At 41.2% G+C, this 17,647-nt stretch overlaps 1 protein-coding gene across 3 annotated transcripts in view; it reads left to right on the top strand.

The window, feature by feature from the left end:
• Positions 1–17,647, top strand: part of SLIT3 (slit guidance ligand 3) — a 482,576-nt gene that overhangs the window by 240,856 nt on the left and 224,073 nt on the right. For 2 of the 3 annotated variants that reach the window (XM_064724717.1, XM_064724718.1), the window contains one exon: positions 134–205. In XM_064724717.1, coding sequence (XP_064580787.1) covers positions 134–205 — 72 coding nt within the window. Of the gene's footprint in view, positions 1–133; positions 206–13,421; positions 13,514–17,647 lie in introns of those variants that run through there. The other variant, XM_064724719.1, reaches the window with a different exon arrangement.

The raw sequence follows: 17,647 nt of genomic DNA, 5'->3' as shown, positions 1-17,647 counted from the left end.
ACACTGTGTGGTGTAACAAATCCAGCAACATCTCCTTTTCCAAGCACGTGGATGTTCCATTAGCTGATGCAGATTTGAGAAATGTGTTCTCTTTGTTAACACAATGTATTTTTTTTTCTGTTCTCTTATTCAGAGACCTGAGCGAAAACCAGATCAAAGGAATCCCTAGAAAGGCCTTTCGAGGAATCATTGATGTGAAGAACTTGTAAGTGACAACTTCATTAATATTTGTGCTGAAAACCTTTCTCCTCTTGTTATATCTGGCTGTTACTCTCAGTTTGGGTACCTTGAGTCCAGCTCTGTGCAGCACCAAAGGGACCCTGCAGGTTTTTGTCAGGGCTGCTTTGGTCCTCATGCCTGTGAACACACCTGGGGAGGTTTTGAGCTGAGGAAAAAGAACAGACTCAAAGGCTTCACCCCTTCCTGCAGGACTGCCCTAGAGCAAGATGTGCATGGGAAAATTACTGCTCAAGTCTGGGGATGGAATTGAAATGTTTTGCTTAGTTTAAGTTTTCTGTCCCATCACTTCTGTCAGAAATAAATGACAAACTGTGGCACTCAGGCATGGTGGTTGAGCACAAATATCAGAAAATGAAAAATGTAATGGGAGCAGTTAACTGCACAGGCTTTGACAGCTTGTATTTAAAATTAAAATCATTTATAAAAGCCTTTTAAGAGGGAAAACGGGGCTGTGGTTTTTGTGCTAATGAAGCCAGTCTGTCCTAGCCTTTTGCTGTAAGGTAGCCTGAAATATGTGTAAAGATTTTGAGCTCTGAATTTCCAGAGCTACTGCAGGCTCTCACAGGTTATGTAACAGAAACCCCTTTTTGTGCACTCCCACACTGTAACCCACCCTTGGCTTTGCTGGAATTAGCACGGGGTGAGCTGAGCAAGGAAACAACAGCCCCAGGCTCAGCAGGCTCAGGATTCCCTGGGACAGCCACCCTCAGAAGCTTTTCAGAGCATTTCATTAGGGTTAGCACTTGTTACCACAGCAGGAGCTGAAAACTGATCCCCACTGTGTTAAATATTGGAAGCACTGCATAAATGGTGTGGATGTCTTAAAATTGAGTGGAAGGAACAGCTAAAGGAGATCTGAAAAGAAAACCTCTTCTACAAACAGTCTTGCAACATAGTTCTGTTTTCAGATCTTGCCCCAATGAAATGCTCTCAGGCATGTGATGTGATCCCTGGGGCATCCTGAGAAGGGCCAGGAGTTGGACCCCATGATCCTGATGGGATCCATCCCTTTAATCCTGTTCTCATGAGTTTTACTTGCATTGTGTGATCTATAAGAACAATAGATGGTATTTTGTTTCAGAAAATCAACTTTGCCAGCTGTAATTCACTGTTGTCTGACTTAATTTCAAATAACAGAGTTTGCATTGAGAGTTTAGGTCACCTCTGACAAGTTGGCACAAGCAGAACAGGTGTTTTGATTTATGCACCCACTCTCAGTGCAGAAGGATCCAGGGTTTCTCCTCTCCATGGGCTGGTACCAAGGGGCTGCAGTGTTTACAGGACCTGTATAAATGTTGGGATTTCAAGCTTTAACAAAATCTTGTATCTGTCAAGTCAGGCAGTATTGATTGTTTTGCTGTAAAAGACACAATATCAGAAGTACTTCCCTGTAGCTCCAGTTTCTGACTTCTGTGAGCACTGAAGTTATCACAGAGTCATAAAATAATTCTGGTTTGGAGTGCTCATCCAGTCCAGCCTCCAGCTCAGCAGGAGCACAAAGCTTGGTGCTCTAACAGATTGCTGTTGTGAGCCACAAATACTGATTATTTAGATAAATAGCAGGGGAAGCAGACTGTTCACTCACATCTAGACATTCTTTCTTGACAGGAAATGCACAAATCCTGTGCCCAGGGGGGTCCATGGGACTGGTGCTTCCAGACACAGACAAGTGGATTGTGACTTGCTGGGAAAAACATGGCACAGTCTTGAGCCAACTTGGGCTGGAAATACATTAAATTTTTTTCCAGCAGTAGCTGTAAAGATGTGATGCAAGCTGAACCAAGTCAATAGTTAAAGCTCTTTCAGCAGTGAGCTCAAAGATGCTGGTTCCCATTGTCAGCCTGTGTTTGGCAGCCAGGTCTGTCCCCTCTGGGTGCCAGCAGTGACCATGGCAGTGAGCAGGGTGTTCAGTGTCCCTTGGGGTGCCAGCACCTGTCTGGTGACTGTGACACAAAGGTGCTGATGGCACAGCAGCAGGGTGGGCTGTTTCTGTGGTTATCACTTTGCAGATTTATTGCGCTGTCTCACTGTTCTTCCACTTTATAAAGCATGTTTGTGAGGGAGCTTGGAGGCTTTGGGGCACAAGAAATAAAGCTACAAAGTGTCACATACTCCCCAGCCCTTTCCAATTTATATTTAGAATTTATATAGTGAAAGGCTGGCATGGAATGGTCTCTATTTTCATGGCTTGACCTTTAACATGGCCTCAGATTCTTCCAGGTTCTTCCAAAAGTGTCCCAATATTATGGCAAAAATAACAACTCTGGAGATACCATAATAGAGACATAGCAAGTGCTAGACCAGAGGAAAGTCTCCAGATTAATGTTGTTTAACAGCAGCTGGGAAAGCTTCCCTCAGGACAAAATGCAGACTTGATGCAATGGACTCAGGCAGGGCATGAATTCCTTTTGGACTCCAGCTCTGAAACAGGCAGCCTGAGGGCTCAGTATGAATTACAGTGTGAGAATTACCCTGTCCCAGCATGGCCATGGCAGGGAGGGACACAGAGGCACAGGTTGTGTCCAGCTGCAGCAAAATGGAGTTAAAAAATCTTCTTCCAAAGGGGAAGGTGCTGCTGCATGTGTGAAGCAAGGAGAGTCTTTGGTGATGTCCCCCAAGCACCAGGGCTGCAGAGCTGGCTTGATGCAGGGGAAAAAATATTAAAAAAAAAATTTTAAATGATAGAGGGTAAAAAAAGTTATAAAAAGCATTGTTCCAAGATGTTTTTCACTGTCTTTCTTTTTAAACGCTAAAAGCTTTCTATCTTTTATCATTCTCTTAGCAGAAGAGCGAGCCCAGGAAAATGGGCTTGGATTAGGGCTGTGCTAAAGAATTTTAAATGTCAGGGAGGCCAGTGTTTTTCACCAGACAAAGCCAAAGCAGAGGCTGGAGTTTCTCAAACTCCTAAGTGGGGGAAGTTTCCTTGTGTGAATTATTTTCATATGAAGTGTTTTCTGCTGTTTGAGTACAAAAATCAAAGAATGTGCTCACAAATAAATTAGTGAGTATATTTCTAACTGAAATGTAGAAATAATTATACAGCTTTTAGAAAGTTTCATGAGCACATAATGCCCATTACCAGTAGTGAGTTTATTTGGGAATTTGGCATAAACTGACACTTTGAACACATTTTGGAGAATGTGCATGAACTCTGCTCAGTGGCCCTAAGAGCTGAACAGGAGAGGGCAAGAGAGGGCCAGCCTGCAGAGCACACCTGTATTCAATTTCTGGTACTTATTACTCAGAGAACAGGAAATGTTTCTTGCAGGAATCTAGCCCCAAGTAAGCACATTTATTTCAAGAATTAAAGTCTATGGGTTTGGGTCTCATTGAGCTTTGGGCTAACTCAGTGCTGTCAGCCATGGCCTTCCATCATAAAATATATAGAGCTGCTTCTTGGGTTTCTGCACGTTTCCCCTGCTCCTATCTCATCTTGGCATGCAGGGGAGTGAGTGTTCCTCTGCTGAGCCATTCCTGCAGATGCTCAGCCCACCTCACTGAGGGCAGCCAGGATCCCAGTGCAGGGATATACAGAGCTTGATGTTAGGCAGAAATTCCTCCCTGTGAGGGTGGGCAGGCCCTGGCACAGGTGCCAGAGCAGCTGTGGCTGCCCCTGGATCCCTGGAGGTGTTCCAGGCCAGGCTGGATGGGGCTTGGAGCAGCCTGGGATGGTGGAAGATATCCCAGGCATGGAACGAGACAGTCCTTATGGTGCTTTCCAACCCAGACCTTTCAATGAGTCTACAAACATCTCCCAGCCAAGGAAAGGAAAACAGGAATCCATGTGCAGTGTGGATGCAGGGCAGAGGGGGAGCCACCCTGTGTGAGCATCACTCAGAGCTAGAGCCACACAGAACCACACAGGCACTGCTTTATCCATCAGGGGTTCCTGCAGTTTCTTGTTCTTCATTCACTGGAATTCACTTCCATCCATATTCAGCCTATTCTCTCTCACAGGCTTTGGCTGTAAGATTCTGTAGCAGTGGGATTTAGGGAAAAATAAAAAAGAAGTTAACAGGTTCATGTGTCATGATAATACAGGCTCATTGCATTTCTGTCCGAACACTCCTCAGCCTCACCTGAGATAACACAGCTCCTATCTTGCACCTGCAAGAGGCTCTCCCTGCATCCTGGGGCCACTTAGCACATTTTGGGTAATATCCTCCTTGATAGCCCTAAAGGTTCTTGTGGAGGGAGAAATGAAGCGTTTAGATTTATGTTTTTAAAAATACAGAAATACATCAGCACATATGTAACGTTTAACACCTCTGCAAGTCAGTGCACATTTATTTTCCTAGTGGTTAAATTACCTCTGCAGTGGGGAGGATCAGAGCTCTGTAAGTACTGTAAAATATTGTTGTACCTATTAGTTTCAGTTCCTTATTTGTTAAATGGCTTTTCCTGGAAGATTCTGTTACTTTTTCTGCATGCATCTACTATTAGCATCAATCTACAGAACTTTTACAAAAATTAAACATCTTGATTGCACATTCAGGTTTTGGAAAAAGCTGAACTTGCTCTTTACATTGAGAGGTATTTTGCATTCAGCTACACAAAATATTAAAATGTTCCAATGTAATTTTTTTTAACCATCACAGCCAGCTCTGCAGAGTATATTTGTAGCTTCTGCCATTCAGCCATAGGAAAAATTAAACATACCTGTCAAGTTAAACTAATGAATAAACTAATGAATAAAGGAAATAATGGTTGATTTGTGTGTAGCCATTTCACTAGAAGAAAGCAAGTGATTGTGAGTTATTTGCCATACATAAATATGCAGTAGATCTTAATGAAATGTTACACTACAAAACATAACTCCTTTAGTCTGGGTTCTCCAGGGAAGCTATTATCCAGAGCCCTCTGAAATTCCTGGCTGTAGTTTCTTGACATTTGTGTACAGTATTCAGTATTTCTCTTGCTGTTTGCAGTAAAATAAAATTAAAGGAAGAAGATAAACAATTGGCCAGATTTTCCATTCTTTTGGTATAAAATCTGGATTGAGCCTTCTGAAGCCAGGGGTTGGCCTCAAATAAAAGCAAAGAAATGCCTAGAGGAGAATTGATTATCATGTGTTGGGTTATGTATTTGCTTTAGTGTCTCCCAATGGGCTGAACAATATGTGTATATATTTGATGGTGTGCATTAACAGCTCAGTATATTTTAAATAGGAATACTATTGTGAGGAATTGTGGGGGTTTTGTCCCTTTCCTGCTTGCTCTGTTTCCATCAGGAATGTCACAGCTGCTGTAGCCACAGCCAGGGGAAATCCCGTTAGGAACATGAGGATGAAAACCTGAAAAATATGTGTCTATATTTGATGGTGTGCATTAAAAGCTCAGTATATTTTAAATAGGAATACATGAAAATTTAAGGAAAGGATACATTTCTGTTATGGAACAGATTTCAGGTTGTTTTGACAAAGAGCTGGCTAAACAGGTCAGAGTCATGGAAAGAGCTATTTTGAATACTCATTGGAGACAAGCCTTTTGCACTCTTTAGGGGGCAAATAGATCACATTACTTCAACTGTATAAATTTGTAAATAATTTTCCTGCTCCTTGTCCATAAATTCACCCTGCTCTCAATGTATTCCAACAGTGTATTCCTTTCTATTTCCTGTAATTGGTCTTCATTGTGATAGTGACCATAATGAATTCAGGAGAGATCTCTGTGGCCATCACATTTGCTTTCCTAGAAATGTCATTGTCATGCAGCATTATTATAACAATAAAATAACAAGTTCCCAACTTACCACCTTCTATGGAGAAACACCACCTGCAGCGTCAGTTAATTTTATGAATACATTAGCTTGAGCTTTTGCCATCTGTTCTAGCCCTTATAAGAAATGCAAGGAGCATATATTTCACAATTAACTCATTAAAAGGATATGATTGATTGGAATGCACACACATGTTCCCTGCACCACGGTTAAGGTGAGATGGGCAGAACCAACCAAGCACTCAGAGTCGTGGCAGAGGACATTTTGTGAGGCAGAAGAGCTTCTCTCTTGGCATCCTCAGCCACACACACAGGGCCAGCACATCGGGTGACACAGAGGGTGACACAGAGGGGTGGCACTGGTGGCTTCATTGTTCTCTTGAGAGCTGTGGCCCAGCCTTACAGGGGCTCCCTCGTGGTTCTGCTCAGGCTGAGGTGTACACTAACCCTTGGTCTGTCATTCTATTCTATTCTATTCTATTCTATTCTATTCTATTCTATTCTATTCTATTCTATTCTATTCTATTCTATTCTATTCTATTCCATTCCATTCCTATTCTATTCATTCATTCTATCATTCATTCTATTCTATTCTATTCTATTCTATTCTATTCCATTCCATTCCATTCCATTCCATTCCATTCCATTCCATTCGGAATCACTAACCTCTAAAATCCACCTGCCCTGATCTTTCTAAATATCTTCCCTTTTCTGTCTTATAGTAACAATAAGAGAAAAAAGCAAGAAAGCTGAAATAGCGTGCAGGCTGGCTTTAGGCAGGCAGGAAGGTGGAGGGAGGATAACACTCATAAACACTGATTAACACTGATAACACTGATAAACACTGCTCACCCCAAGACCATCCCATGAAGGGTTTAAACCTGGGCCTTATTTGGTAGTGTGATCAGCCCCTACTTGTATTTTTTAAACATATTTGGGTTTATGTAATCCCCTTTCTCTTGTCCCTTGCTAATAAATGAATTGTGGGGGTTTTGTCCCTTTCCTGCTCACCCTGGTTCCATCAGGAATGTCACAGGTTCTGCAGCCTCAGTCAAGGGAAGCCTGTTAGGAACATGGAGATGAAAACCTGAAGTTTAATTCAGAAACTGCATTCTTTTAATCACAGTTTTTTCTCTGCCTCCAGTGAATCAGCAGAAGCTTTTTCCTGCTTTTTTTGCTGCATTGGAGAGATTATGTGCTCATCATCAGCATCTTCCTGATGGTCTGTGGGAGCACAGGATCCTGAGCACAGGGTCTGTGCCCTGCCTATGTCCTGTCCTTGGGTCCCTTCCCTTGCAGAAGAGTTTTGTGCAGGATGGCTGAGGGTGAGCAAGGGCTCTGGAATAAAAAGCTAATTCTGCATTTTTCTAGAATATGCTGCACAGAGCCAGTGTCTTCCGAGGAGCTGTGCTGAATAATGGTGCTCTCAGGCAGTTTATTGGAATTCCCATAAAGTACTGGGGGGTTTAAGTGTTTTTACAGCCCTGAAACTTCTGTGTGTCTCTTTTGACATCATAAGGAATAGTCATTATTCAGAATTACCTTCTTGAGATGAAGGTTTCCTAGGATTTTTGCAACGTGCGCTGATGCTAAGAGCTATCAGCTCAGAAGTGATGTTGCTAGTGAGTGAGCCAGTTTCAGTGTTGATAGTTTATTTTTGTAAATGCTTGGCATTAGGGTTGTGTCAGTTTTCAGGGGTTGTCTTAGAAAGGCATGAAGTGATAGGACAATGGGGAATGGCTTTAAACAACAGAGAGCAGGTTTAGGTTGGATATTTGGAAGAGATTGTTCCCTTTGAGGGTGGGCAGGCCCTGGCACAAATTCCCAGAGCAGCTGTGGCTGCCCGTGGATCCCTGGCAGTGCCCAAGGCCAGGTTGGATGGGGCTGGGAGCAGCCTGGGACAGTGGAAGGTGTCCCTGCCATAGCTTTGTGATGGTGTTCACAGGGGTTTTCAGATGAGGGAAGAGACGAGAATGTTGACTCCATGTTCAGAAGGCTTGATTTATTATTTCATTATATACATTACATTAAAGCTATACTAAAAAAAAATAGAAGGAGAAGTTTCATCTCAGAAGTCTTGCTAAGCTAAGAATAGAAAGGAATGAATAATAAAGGTTTGTGGCTTGGACAGAGAGTCCAAGCTAACTGGACTGTGATTGGCCATTAATTATAAACATCCAAGATGGGCCAATCACAGATGCACCTGTTGCATCCCACAGCAGCAGATAATCATTGTTTACATTTTGCTCCTGAATCTTCTCAGCTTCTCAGGAAAAGAAAAAAAAAATCCTAAGAAAGGATTTTCATAAAAGATGTCTGTGACAGAGCTTTAGTCCCTTCCCACCCCAACTGTGCTGTAACTCTGTGATCCTCTGGTTCATGTGGTCCTCTGGAGGGTTTGGCCCAGCCTGCAGGACGTTCCTGTGCTTTAGGACAGGAGTGTTAATGGGAATGCTGCTGTTTGCATTATTCCAAACAGCCTGGATGGCCCCCTGTGCCTCAGGGGGAACAGTGGAGCAGAATGTGCACACTGACACCCTGCAAAGGCTGCGGCACCTGATAAACACTGCTCACCCCAAAACCATCCCATGAAGGGTTTAAACCTGGGCCATATTTGGTAGTGTGATCAGCCCCTCCTTGTATTTTTTAAACACATTTGGGTTTGTGTGATCCCCGTTCTCTTGTCCCTTGCTAATAAATGAAACACCAGGTGGACAAAGCAGCACAGCACGATCTTAAATCTGTTGAATGTGCTAAACCATGACTTGGACTTCATGTGAGATTGATTGCACAGATTGGAAATGCACCACTGATTTATTTTTTTCTGTTTTTTAAATGAAAACATCTGCAATAAGTAGGGTGGATGTCTGCTCTGCTCTCTTGTCCACTTGCATTTCAGGAAGTGTTTGTTTTCATGGATGTCTGCAGTTGTGGGCTCAACTGGCCACAAGGGATCTGTCACTGACAACTTATTAAAAGCTGAACCATCACTCCTGGGGAACAGATTTCCTCACTGTAAAGGTTGTTTCCCCCTGAGTAAAATGTCAGATAAATAAAAAGCTGAAATATCTCTTAAGTGTGTTCCACTTATAAAATAGAAGTACATAAGCCAATGTAGTAGTGGAGGATGTATGTTTGGTGGCATTTAATATTTTTTAAATTTTTCATTTTTCTGAGCTAATCAGAGCTGACTACCTCCATAATAAAGTTATTCATATTTCTGATTTACTCAATTCCTGTATCCTGGATATCCACTGCAGTATATATTGGTTTTAGTATTAATTTTTGAACAAACCACAGATTTTTTTCATATTTCTTGTGGAAGTAAGACAACATCAATACCAATTGTTTTCTCCTTTTCTGGAAATGTATTTCAAACATTATTGAAAGCCTGCACTTTAATTGTTTATATGGTAAAGTCCTAATGCTGATGACAAGAAAGATGAAGTATCCCACACAGGCCTAAGTAATCTTTTCCATCTACTTCAAATTCTGTTCTGATGTTCCCTATGCTTCGTGTCTTGCATAATTTATTGCCTTGTCCTGCCTTGGAGGGGCTCCTTCTGCAGCCATCAGCAATGAGCTCTGTCAGTGGTCACTGGTGAGGTTTGAGGAGTGACATGGATGTGCTGTGTCCCATCAGGAACACAAAACAGCTGATACAGGGATGGGAATCCTTTGGATCCTTTGGAAAAATCCAAAGGATTTTTCAGGAGACTGAAGAAGTCCAGCCTTTGTGTGTTAGAACCTCAGGCTTGGTGGTCACCTTTGCAATTTCTCTTCCATTAGGTAAAATATGGGAGTCTGGAGGTTTAAATTGTATATAGCTCACTTACTTAAGTGGGACACTGGTGGAATTTTTTAAACAAGATCACAAGCTCCAGGGTCCAGAGTTTGATAAAAGAAAACCTCATCCCTAATCCTGAATGAGACCCATTATCTGGGGTTTGAAATCTGCTACAAAAAGTCTGGGTGACTATTGCTATTTCCAGAGATTACTTATCTGCTTACTTATTTCACTGAGCTCTGCTTGCTGCTTTCTGGGCTCGTCATTCTTTTATCCTAATGAAGCACAGATACATTCTGATGCAGCACCCATTGCTGCAGCACTGCCTTTGTATGAAGAGTAATGAATAGCAGATTTGGCTCTTTTCTGTTTTAATAGACTTACAAGAGTCTCTCTGACAGAAACAAACTCCAGAAAATACCTTGATTTAAAAACAGGCTATGTGGTATCCTTACTGTCCTTTTGATATAAAACTTGATTAAAATGGGATGTGACATCGGTTGAAAAAGTATGAAATCAAATTTTCTTTATTACGTACGTGTTTAGGCTAACCTATGCCTACAGTTTATCTTTGTGTAATTTATGCTGTCTTTGTGCCATGCCTTAATTTTGAATACATTTGTTGAAGATTTCCTGTAGCATTCGTCTAAGATTGTCAAAAGGAAGTTTTATTCTAAAAAAAGAGATAGTACTGGTTTTAATTATGAATATAAATAGCTTCATAACCAGAGTGAACTCTGAATTTACATCATTTTTATGATAGCCACACCATTCCAGGTTTATTGATTTTGTCATTTGCTTCATTACATTTAATGCAAACCTTTTGTATGAAATTATTCTGGTGCTGTGCTGGCCACGGAGGGGTCAGTGTGTGCAGTCTCCAGCCAAAACAGCACAGCAATATCATTTTAGTGCAGACTCCATGGACAAAGGGGGGTTGTAAATACTGTCCACCAGCAGAACAAAGTTTGCCTTTTCCACTTGACCTTCCCAGCTGGACAAAGTTAAAACCACAGCTTGAGTTGTCTTTTTTTTCCACTCTTCTTTTCTCTCCCCCTGCGCTTGGCTTCAGCTCTTTGGCCAGTGTGACAAATTCCTGTTTCTGGGGAGGAAAAGGAGTTTGGGGTGGGTTTGGTGTGCCAGGCTGTGCTGGGAATGCCAGGGCAGCTCCAGTTCTGTGCCCATGGAGATTCCCAAGGGAGATGGTCTGCAGCAGTGCTGATCTCCTGCTCAGCAGCTCTTCTCAAGAGCCACTTGCTGTTTGCCTTTCTGCCTTGAAAATGGGTTTCTGGGGTCTCCAGTTGTTTTTCCATCTCACTGGGATTCAATTCTGATATTTGATTTTGTGAACAGGTAACTGTGCCTGGTTTGCTGTGCTTTTTAAGGGGTCCCTGCCTATGGCAGGGGAGATGGATCTCAGTGATCTGTAAGGTCCTTTCCAACCCAAGCCATTGTGTGATTGTATGAATAAAACTTGAGTTCTTAATTCATCCTGCATCACTTTCTCTAGATAACACAATTATCCTTTTCGATCTAACTTAATTTTAAAAAGTGGTACAAACACTATGCAAAGCAGGTGAGTAAATGGACCCTTGTTTTCCCAGAAGGCAATGACTTAGGCTCAAAAATTAATTTCAGTAATTGATTGGGGGACTAGATTTCCTGCACCACTCTTCCTTGACCACAAAATGAGGTCAGCAGGATGTCCCCCTGCTTTTGACCCCAACTCTCACCTCAGCTGCAGCTTTTTTCCTGACCCAAGCCCTCACCTCAGCTGCAGCTTTCTGTGTGAGAGCAGAGCTCTCTATTTCAAACAAGCCTGTGCAGCTTCTTGCCACATTTAGAGCCCAGAAGGGAATGATTGCATTTCTCATTCAGTGATTCACTCTGCTCCATGACTTTGCTATCCTGCAGTTTGGTGGCTCCATGAGATAAAGTGTAGAAAAACAAAGCCACCTGCAATTCAATTCAATACAAAATTGATATGCCTTGAAAGAAAAATATTAAACTGTCATGGTATAGCTGTAGTGTAGAGTTTTTCCATCACAAATTGTTTTTATATGAACATATGCTCACTGTGTTTGTACAGCAAGGGATGTTACACAGTCCTTTTAAACAGCTCAGTTGCTGCATCACTTAAAAATGTCCTCAAAAGAAGCTCAGGTCATGTAAATCCTGCATGGACATTAAGAAAATCCTATGGAGGATTTTAATTTTATTCAAAGAAACCACCAGTGTTTTTGCTTGCATTTGCAGTGCTTTCTTCCTCTATAAAATAAGGATCTAAATCTGAGCAAAGCACAGAGGGAATTCTCAGGCAGTCAGATATCTGCTATGAGATTAATAGAAATAAAGTTGATTATCTAGGTGCAAATCTGAGAATGGCTTTAGTATAATAGCTTTGAGGTAGGCAAGAATAAAACCCCTTTTGTTTAAGAGCAGATGACACAGGGGGAGCGGAGGCAGCAGCAGTGGAAAAGGCTGTGAGATGATGGTCTCATTTGTACAGCTGATTTCTGCTGCTGAATATCATTTCCCTCCACTCTTTTTTTTCCTACCAAAGGCCTGTGGGATCTAATTTTGCTTTTGTTTACCCTTTGGTAGTCCCATAAATGTCAAAGAAACAAATGAGAGGATTCCATCTTCATGAGGAAGTAACCTCTCCTCCAGTCTTTTGTGGGTTTTTTTAAAGCTCTTTTTGGAGTTATTTTTCCAACCCATTGAGCAGCACAGTAGCACTGTGGTAATGTGCATACACAGCTTGTCCAAGGTGCATTTTCACACTTAGGATTCTTCTTCCTTTCCCTTGTTTGACTAGGGAAAACAAGGGGTTTTGGAATTGTTTATTTGAAGGAACAGCAGAGTTTCATGAATGAACAATCAGTATTATTTCCCTATATAAATTCTTTATCAATATCCTGTCAATCACAAGTTGCTTATAAGGCAGTCATGATACCTTAATGCCGGAATATAGAGTGGTGCTTTTCAAAAAAAACCCTCAGAAAATCCCCAACCCAAAACCAAACCTCTCAACCCTAGAATTTAACTCATTTAAAGAGATAATGGACTGTATAAAACTGTGATGTGGTGCACAAGAAATCTTAAGGCAAATGATTTACATTAAGATGCCCATAAGCAGTTCTTGCTGCATTTCCACGAGCCCAGCATAAAGCATCCTGCAGAACAGGGCTCTCTCATACACATTTAAAAATGGCATTTTGTGGCATGGGGTGGGAAATGGAGCTTTCTGCTGTGAAAATTACCTTTAGAAATGAGATTGACTTTTTTCCCCCTTTTTTTGTGTGACCCTTTAGTAGCCTTATATGTGAGTTTCACCCTTGAACCTACTTTATTTAGTATTTAATTTATATGCTTAAACTCGGGTCATATGCAGCAACAGCTATTGATTAGGTCCTGCTTTTAAGCCCAGTCTTAGAGGGAAGATGACTGCTGCAAAGAGGTCAAGTGGTTTGCCTGGAATAATTCACTGAGTAAGAGGGACTCACAATTATCTGAGCCATTTGAGCCGGGGGTTGTTGTTGGGGGTGGATTTTTAGTTTGGTTTTAGCTCTCTGCCTGCAGCTCTCACTGATTTTTCAGAGATGTGGAGCTCTCCCTTGCTGAGGAGCAGCTGAAAACATAATTAAGGGTTAATGATCAGGCAGGGGGGGAGCAGCCAGCCCTTCACAATAAGTTGGGCAACAAGCAGAGCTCTCAGGACAGGGACTGAGAAGGATGGGAGAAATGTCCTGTGAAGCCAATTGTTCAGGTATCCTCTTTACCTACTTACAAAAAAAAAAAAAATTGTTGCTTTGATTGCAAAAAAGAAAAAAAATGGGGCAGGGTTTTTTTCTGGCTGTTTTATTTCAGTGCTGCCACGTCTCAGTATGAATGAGGTTTTTGAGGTTTTGTCTGAAGGGTCAGGTGAGGTAAATGGTGGGATCTTGTGATCCAAACTTGCTGCCTGGTCCTGCCTGGGAGTCCAAGTTTTCTTGCATGTGGCTCCTTTTTGTCACAACAATTCTGGCAGAGGAAGCAGGTGTCTCTTTATGAATGTATTTATGGACTAATGTCAGGAAAAATACCCATAAAATATAAACCACCTAGCAAGGAAATTTCAAATTCATCTGGATAAGTTAATTTTTAAGATTCTTTGATAGTGGCTTCAAGTTTGTAAAGCTTGTAGAGTCCTTATTCAGTGACTAGTGAGTAAATGTGAATAAACATTTCAGAATGTAAACATTTATATTTAAGAAATCCCAATGTCTAGGATTAGTTGAAGGTTGTTTTAATGATTTCAAAAGGAAATACTTTTCTTAAAAAAATTTAAAAGTAAAATTTGCAGAGAAAAATATTGAAGTATGTACCTTCTAGGAAATTCTGTACATAAACCTACCTTTACAGCATTTTCTGTTGATATCAGAAGTGAAAAAAATATTTAATAATAGTAACCTTAGTGTAACAGTAAGCCATCTTCTATCCATATTTTTCATTTTAAATTGGGCATGCAGTTATCTCAGGATGCTGTTTTTACCAGTTTTTGATGAAATAATTCTTTCACACTTACATTCATTACAAGTCCTGCATGTATAGATAAAGTACAGAGTTTTAAGTTGCTCAAATCTCCTGCAAGATGGAATAAATCCCTTTGGAGGTGACCTGTTCTCCTGCTCTTGCACTGTGTGTTGTTTTGGAGATTAGGGTTGTCCCTTGGTACTGGGGTCTCTGCTCTGTGATGTTTCAGCTCCCAGGTTGAGTTTTTCTTTGCCCAACAGTTTTTCCCTCCAGGATTTTGGCAATCCACAAGGAAAGCTGGGGAACCCCAGCACCTGCAATCTGCTTTTCAGCTCTCCCCAAGAATTAAGCTCATGTGAGGATATACCAGCAGGGATTTGATGACTTTTCCTTTCAAGCTCAGTAAAACACCAGTGCTGTTCTACATCCTTTACCTGTATATTTTTAAAGGTACTTTGTGGCAATAATAACATCAATAATGATCTCTGTGTTCAGCCTTTTTAATGTAAACTCTCCCTCCTGCATGTGGATGCTGACAGTCTGGTCAGAGAGAAATTCAGATAAACTTTCCCAGGCGCTGTTTTGGGGGAGCAGGCTTGGTTTTATGAAGCCTTTATGATTTTTCTACCTTATTGCAGCATCTCCTGGTTTTTGTTTATTTAAAAAAAAGGAAACGCCCATGCATTCTGATGTGAAAGCTGTTGGTTCTTGTGAGAGTATTATTTCATTAAGGTAATCACTGGTTATCTATTAGATGTGGGGTAAAACACATAAAAACAGATTGCAATCAACAAAACGTATCAATTTCTATCATGTCATTGCTCCATGTTTTATATTAGTATTACACCTGTCCCAAGGCTAGAGAAGAACATCTTAATTTGGAAATTTATAGGTCAATGGAATTGGAAGACATGAGTTCAGTTCCTAAAATTCTGTAAAACCTCATGGTGCTGCTGACAGCTCTGGGGAGGAGGAATAAATATATTAAAGGGTGGGGGACTCAAATGCCACAGCCGTCCCATAAAAGCCAAAAATAGATGGATGCCATTTGTTTTTATGAATCAAAAGAAGCAGACCTATGGTTACACGTAGGTGGAAAGAAACTCCCTGGTGCACATGCACAAGAGCTGTCACATATGCTCCATGCCATGTTCCTCAGGAATAAGTGGCAGTGCCACATTGATTTGGTAAAACATTGTTTGGGAAGCTGCAGATCTGCTAACAAAAACTGAATGTAGTCATCCAAACATATTGGGTGCTTCTGGTTCATATGGGTGTTCAAATAGAACATTTGTTGCAAAGTGCTTGTAAACAACAATCTGCAGGGTGGATTGCTGTCCTTACCTCGGGTGACAAACATTCACAGATGATGCGAATTTGGCTGCCTTGAAAACAGGAAAGCAAAATGGAAATGGCTTTTTTTGTCAACTCTGATCCAGTTTGGTGTTAATTCCAGAGCACTTTCCAAAGTATTTTAAAACTGATGTAATTATTAGGTGCCTAGATAACCAAGAAGAACATTGGTTTTGATTCCCATTTAATCTATCAGGTATCTTACTTATTTTGGTTCCTACAATATTTTTGAGGTTTTGTTTTACTTTTTTGAAAGATTTCCTCTTTTTTGTTCTGGAAACTGGTTATCTTTCCAAACACTTCTTTTTCTGGTTAGTTCTTTTTAAGTGTTTTAGGCCTTAATTATGTGCAGGTGTTTCACTGACAGCATAGGTGAGTTTGGGAAGGGTTCTAGACCTGGTGTGTGTGGCAGAGGGGAACACAAGACACAGATGCAAAGGGGAACACAAGTCACAGAGGCAGAGCTGGTGTGACAGCTTCAGAAATAAGTCATAGGGTGATTAATTTGGATATGGACAGCTACTCAGGGAAGAAGAATAGGTCTTCACGTTCATGTCCAGCTGCCCAACAAACACTCCATGTCTATGAGTGGACCTCAGGAATGGAGATAATGAGGAATCAGCTGCAGGTTGGCCTACTCAGGACTTGTCTGTGACAGAATAGCAGATTTTAGTGCTTATAGGAATCCTTTGCCACTTAGTCTAAGGGAAGTGTTATTTGCTTACTCATATATAAGTACATGTATATGTAACTGCCAAAATTACTTATATAAGGACACAGAGTGCTCAGAAAAAGTGCAGAGTGCTATTTTTATAAACTAAGTACAAATATAAATCAGCAAATAAAAGCTCACAGCGAGATTTCACCCTTTAATTACAGTTTTTGTAGCATAAGCAGGTAATGCAGTAACCCAAAGCATGTATTTTGTTAATTTATTTGTTTGAAATCATGCAGAACAAGCAAATTTGGGGCAATGAGGTACACAGGCAGACTGTAAAAGTTGTTTCAGTGGGACTCTGGATGGGGAACTTGAATTCATTGCCTTGAGTAGTGAGAATGAAGTTTGATGTAAGTGCTGTAAAGGCTTGTGAGGTTCAGGCTGAATTCCAGTGTGTCTCTCCCACCCTCAGCACCAATTCATCTAAACTCACCCATAATCTTATCTAGAACTGGTTACAAGTCAGCCACAGCTCTGACTTGCAAAATGGGATGTGATGCTAACAAATGGCAAATATAAAGACTTAAAATCACAGGATCAGGGCTTTGCATATGCATTGAAGCAACCGCTGGAAAACAAATTTCAGTGGTTTTTGCAGCCATTGCCAGCCCTGCTTTGTATCAGTAAGAGGCAACAGGGCTGTTGTTATGTCGGGTACTTGTGGTGCTGCTCTTCCTCAGCTGGCCTGAGAAACCAACCAGCAAAGCACAGAAAGGGTTAGGAGTCAGGATTTGCAGCTGCATGCCATTAGAAGCATTTTTGTGTTAAGAACAAAACTTCTGATAATACCCAGGCAGGTCATCAGTGAACAGCACAGAACTGTAACTAAGCCTAATGCCTCTTTGTCTTAAAGTAATTCAAAACACTCTTTTTTTTGTTTGTTTGTTTTTTCTTGGTGAGTTTGTCAGTGGCTGATTTTACAACAGAAATTACTAGAAGGGGATAAATTCCATGTCTCAAAATCAAGCTGCTGTTGTCTGATCAGTATAGAAGAAAAAGAGTAAAACAAAGCAAAATCCTGGAAGCACACCCTCCAACCCTGCTTTTCATCTGGAGATGCCACTTATATTCATCTGTGTGGTTCATATGAACCCACAGCTGTGTTAAACATGAAATGGCCTGATTTGGAAGCCCTTAGAAAACTTCTGAGCCTGTGTTAAGCATGGTCAGTGCTGGAAATCCCTATCAGGATGATTTAAAATTAATGCAGCATCTTGAAATACGTGATTTGTTAAGTGTTCTCCAGTGGCTGTGGGAGTTGGTTGAGGAACTGAGCAGGACCATGTTGAGAAAAGTCCCCCAATCCAAAATGGGATA

This window comes from Zonotrichia leucophrys, chromosome 13 (assembly GCF_028769735.1).
Source record: "Zonotrichia leucophrys gambelii isolate GWCS_2022_RI chromosome 13, RI_Zleu_2.0, whole genome shotgun sequence".
Lineage (NCBI taxonomy): Eukaryota > Metazoa > Chordata > Aves > Passeriformes > Passerellidae > Zonotrichia > Zonotrichia leucophrys.
Note: the sequence above shows the minus strand (reverse complement) of the source record. Positions and strands in the feature narration are given on the sequence as shown.